General features: G+C 46.4%; 1 protein-coding gene across 2 annotated transcripts in view; it reads left to right on the forward strand.

The window, feature by feature from the left end:
• The window catches only part of flt1 (fms related receptor tyrosine kinase 1), a 53,440-nt gene that overhangs the window by 38,903 nt on the left and 9,537 nt on the right, over nt 1-5,000 (forward strand). For both annotated transcript variants that reach the window (XM_036520986.1, XM_036520987.1), the window contains exons 15-17: nt 173-304; nt 4,096-4,202; nt 4,918-5,000. The exon at nt 4,918-5,000 is cut by the window's right edge and continues 53 nt beyond it. In XM_036520986.1, coding sequence (XP_036376879.1) covers nt 173-304; nt 4,096-4,202; nt 4,918-5,000 — 322 coding nt within the window. The remainder of the gene's footprint in view (nt 1-172; nt 305-4,095; nt 4,203-4,917) is intronic.

The following is a 5,000-nucleotide window of genomic DNA, read 5'->3' on the forward strand; positions in this document are numbered from 1 at the left end:
ATATAGGAAAATATGTGACATTTTAGTTGTCAGTGGATGTAATTTTTACAGACCGATTTCCCAACCTTTGTTATCTTTACTGCATCACAGGGAAAAGGAGGTGTAGATATTTCAGAGAGATTTGCACTTCTGTGTGAGGCTGACAGTAGTGCATTATGGGTATTTTTGGCAGGTATCATGTTGGCCCCAGGAGGCGGGACCCTACACATTGAGCGAATCACAGCTGAGGATGAGGGAATGTATACGTGCGAGGCCACCAATGAGAAAGGATCTGTGGAGAGCTCCGCCTACGTCTGGGTTGATGGTAAATGTGATGAAAGCTAAGGCCAGGACATTTTCTGGTCTCTGGCTCCGTTTCAGAAGTGCTGAAAGCTTTCCTCTCCTTCCTCCCTTCTTCCTCACATCCTCCGTGACCTGGAATTCAGTAGCTGCTCTTCCTCACATCCTCCGTGACCTGGAATTCAGTAGCTGCTCTCCTCCTTAAGGATTATTCCACTTCTGTAGGAATCTCCCTGTAGTTGTCCTCAGTGTGCGAAATACCCGGTGGCAATTGGGGGGTCCCCTACCCATACCTGCCAACATTTAGGTTTCAAAATACGGGAGGTGTTTTTGGCGCGGGGTGTTGTGGATAGTAAATAAATACGTAAACAAATAATTGTATGTAGCGCGTGGATTGTGTGTGTAGGCTGTGTTTCATAGATGATCTGGCAACTTGGATGACATCAGACAAACATACAAAATTTATGGATCTGTGTATGATGATTATTCATAATAGAGGTTGCCACACAAAATGTAGAAGTTTGCTGTGATGTCAAAACCGGATTACTCAACGACGCTTTGTCGCACAGAGACACAACTAGTATCATCGGAAAGGAAAGTTCTGCTGAATATTTTGATATGCGGTACGTTGTGAAGCATTAGGGACTTTGTGACTTATTCGACCGAGAAGCAGGAGTGTGAAAATGGGTGAAGAAATTAGTAAAGATATTACTTTGCAGAAGTTTGATCTGTTTTCATAACATGATTACTTCAGTGTGTACAACTATGTGACTAGCATCATTACAAAGCTCCGGTTCCACTCTTTCTTGTGATATGCCATAGCTATGCAATGACAAGTTCATGAGTAATTCAAACAAAGGTAATGGGTGTGGAGATGGATGCAGAGCTGTATGCAGATTGTAACTATGATTAAATTTGATGTAAATTCAAAATTATTTTTCTCGCCAACACTTCATTGAATAGGCAAACAAATGGCATCGTTAGCGATGAATACTTCGTGAGCAATTCAACCGAGAAAAAGGGATGTGAATTTGGAAGCAGGCTGCCTCTGTCGGGCTTTAAGGGTTAAAAAGGGATAGTTCCTGGTATGAATTATAAAAGCTACAAGGAAAGACTCAAGTTACTTACCCTATTTAGACTCAATAAGGTTAACTACAATACATTTTTTAGGGTGAGTTCAGTCTGTAGAACAAGAGGACATAAATGGAAACAAGTTAAGAATAAGTTCCGCACTGACATAAGGAAGTACTATTTTACACAAAGAATTATCAATACATGGAAAAGGTTGCCAGGCCATATAGTTGACGCAGAGACCCTTGCTGTGTTCAAGTCCAGACTTGATGCAGTTTTGGATTCTCTTTAATTGTAATGGCGAGTTTAGCTGGGTCGAATGGCCTGTTCTCTTCATAATACGTTCTTATGTTCTTAAAAGACATTTTAGTAATTGTAAGTAATAAATAATTTTTTAAAGATTTTTCCAGAGACCCCCCAAACTTTTGCTGTTGAGGCTTTTAGGGGGTCTCAAGTGTCAATCAAGGGGTGTCGGACCCCCCGGACCCCCCGGACCCCCCGTATTTCGCATCCAGGTTGTCCTCGTCGTCCTGTTCTTCCCAGTGATCGTCCCAGTTTTCAGACCTTCACAGTAGAGGCCTCTTTCTGTTTCATTTAAGTGGCCAATAAACACGATTCAGACAATGAATTCTTTTGCTTGTTCATGCAGCTATAGGCATTGGCAGCCTTATTTAGCTGTGTAGATAGTGCAGAGCATAAATTCTTTAAAACGTATCTTTAAATCACCAGTTATCAAGCCACCCCACTATGGCTAATATCTGAAGAAGTAAATATTCACAAATGTGGCAACCAAACCAATGTCATGCTATTCTAATGGTGTTTGAGGGGTAAATGATGAGCTAATCAAATAGCAGCGTATGTGTATGTGATATGCAGAAATACACCATCTGAGAGTACAAGGTTTGTTCTTACTTTTCCCCTGAAAGCAGAGATCCGTTTTCTTTGCTCTGTAGTCATGGCTCCCGAAGCGGAAATGTTACATCACAGCGAGAAAAATGCCCCTGAGTGTTTACCCCTAGCGCTGTGCTCTTTGAAGACAGCTGACTTTACAAAACCAAGCAGGAGACCGGCGCCTGCCTAATTTTGAACCGAATGCCTCATTATTTTCCTGAATTCCCATTGTCCTGCAGTGGGATGGCGACTGTGTTACACTAGCAGAGGGCCGAGAGGCAAGAGGCGCAAACACCTGCCCCCAGCCCCCCGCCTCCCCGCCCCCCGCCTCCCCGCTCTCCGCCTCCCACTCTGCACAGCAGACACAGCTCACAGCGGTGCTCAGCTGCTCCTAAACACTCTGCACAGCAGATACAGCTCACAGCGGTGCTCAGCTGCTCCTGAACACTCTGCACAGCAGATACAGCTCACAGCGGTGCTCAGCTGCCCCTGAACACTCTGCACAGCAGATGGAGAGAGGAGATGAGGAAGAGGAGGAGAGGGGAGAGAGTAAGGAGGTGAAGAAGAGGAGGGTTCTCCCCTGTAATCATGGCAGAGACAGAATCAGCACAGGTTGCTGAGTATGTGTGGACTGTCCATTCAAGCGTGGAGGGAACACATCCGTCTGTAACACTGTGTCACTGTCTGTGTGTAACACTGTGTCACTATCTGTGTGTAACCCTGTGTCGCTGTCTGTGTGTAACACTGTGTCGCTGTCTGTGTGTAACACTATGTCACTGTCTGTGTGTAACCCTGTGTCGCTGTCTGTGTGTAACACTATGTCACTGTCTGTGTGTAACCCTGTGTCGCTGTCTGTGTGTAACACTATGTCACTGTCTGTGTGTAACACTGTGTCACTATCTGTGTGTAACCCTGTGTCGCTGTCTGTGTGTAACACTGTGTCGCTGTCTGTGTGTAACACTGTGTCACTGTCTGTGTGTAACACTGTGTCGCTGTCTGTGTGTAACCCTGTGTCGCTGTCTGTGTGTAACACTGTGTCACTGTCTGTGTGTAACACTGTGTCGCTGTCTGTGTGTAACCCTGTGTCGCTGTCTGTGTGTAACACTGTGTCACTGTCTGTGTGTAACCCTGTGTCGCTGTCTGTGTGTAACACTGTGTCACTGTCTGTGTGTAACACTGTGTCGCTGTCTGTGTGTAACACTGTAAGGGTCGCTGCACATACTGCTGAACTCTTCCATGCCTTTATGTAAGTGTCTAAGTGGAAAACAGGCCCTGGTGTCAGTGTGAAACTGACGTTGTGCTGATTCCCACCTCTGTTCTCCTGTAACGAGGGCAGAGGACTGAACTCCCCACAGAGACTCACAGTGCAGGAGCTACTCTGTGTCGGGGGGAGGGAGGGGGGAGGGAGGGTGGTGATATTGGGGAAGGCAGGGCGCTGGAGGGGGCGTTTGAGCGTTGTTGTGTTCAGATAAGTTAGGAAGGAAACTGTCTCCCTTTTTGATTTCCTGCGGAAGTGCTCCGCTTTTCAACCCATAAACTGTTTAGCTATTTCTATCTTTAAAAAAGCCAGAAGATGAATGAGGTGGCTCATTGTTTGTGTTTGAACACGGTTGTTTTGTCGCAGTGTATTTCCACTCTAATGCCAGCACTGGCTGGTGGAGAGTGGTAGAGTGGCAGGGCAGTGCCCTCTTCTGGCTGGTAGCAGGATTGCAGCCTACACTGTAGCACATGCATTCTGTGCTGTGCCCTCTGTCTCCCTCTTTCGGCAGTTTACAGATAGGGTTTTAAAGCCACTCAGAATGCTGTGTGTGGATTGATGGCTGAGTGTGTGACTGTGATGTTATTGGCTCACAGACTCAGCTGAGACGTCCTCTCTGGAGATACCCACACTCACCTGCACCTGTGTGGTCGCCACACTCTTCTGGCTGCTGCTCACTCTCTTCATACGCAAGCTCAAACAGGTGAGAGCCAATCACAGCTCACTCACACAGGTGAGAGCCAATCACAGCCCACTCACACAGCTGACAGCCAATCACAGCTCACTCACGCAGGGGAGAGCCAATCACAGCCCACTTGCACAGCTGACAGCCAATCACAGCTCACTCATGCAGGTGAGAGCCAATCACAGCCCACTCACAGCTCAACTCACAGGAGAGAGCCAGTGGGCCACAGCTCATTCACACAAGTTATTTGCGTCTGGTACAATGCAGTTGTTTCCGTGACGGTACTTCATAGGAATTTCTTTAGAAAAGATTTGGCTTCATGAATATGTAAGCTGGTTAGTCATCCTGGCCGGGCGTGTCATATAGCCCGCAGTTCCCTGACTACTTCCCCACAGTGCCATTCTAACATTACAGTGAATTATAGCTATTCACAGTTAAAGCACAACATTATAACACTTTACCACTATACTACACTCAGACTGTGACACTCCATCATTTGTTTCCACTTACACTGGCACTGCAACATTGTATTGCTTTTGGACTGTTACATTCATGCTGTCATCATTGACAGTAAGTCTATGGGAAAATCTGAATGATTTTCTTTTAGGTTTCATTTGAATCTCTGCTTCTTTGGAATGGGGTCAGTGGAATATTCTCCCACAGCGGGAGTGTGTGTGAGTCAGCTGACCTGGAAACAGTGCGTTCTATGATGATGTGTAATGTGTGCTTTCAGCCAAGGTCCACAGGCGTAAAGACCGATTACCTGTCTATCATCCTGGCCCCGGGGGAGGGGCCACTGGACGAGCAGTGTGACAG

The sequence above is a fragment of the Megalops cyprinoides genome, chromosome 2 (assembly GCF_013368585.1).
Source record: "Megalops cyprinoides isolate fMegCyp1 chromosome 2, fMegCyp1.pri, whole genome shotgun sequence".
NCBI lineage: Eukaryota > Metazoa > Chordata > Actinopteri > Elopiformes > Megalopidae > Megalops > Megalops cyprinoides.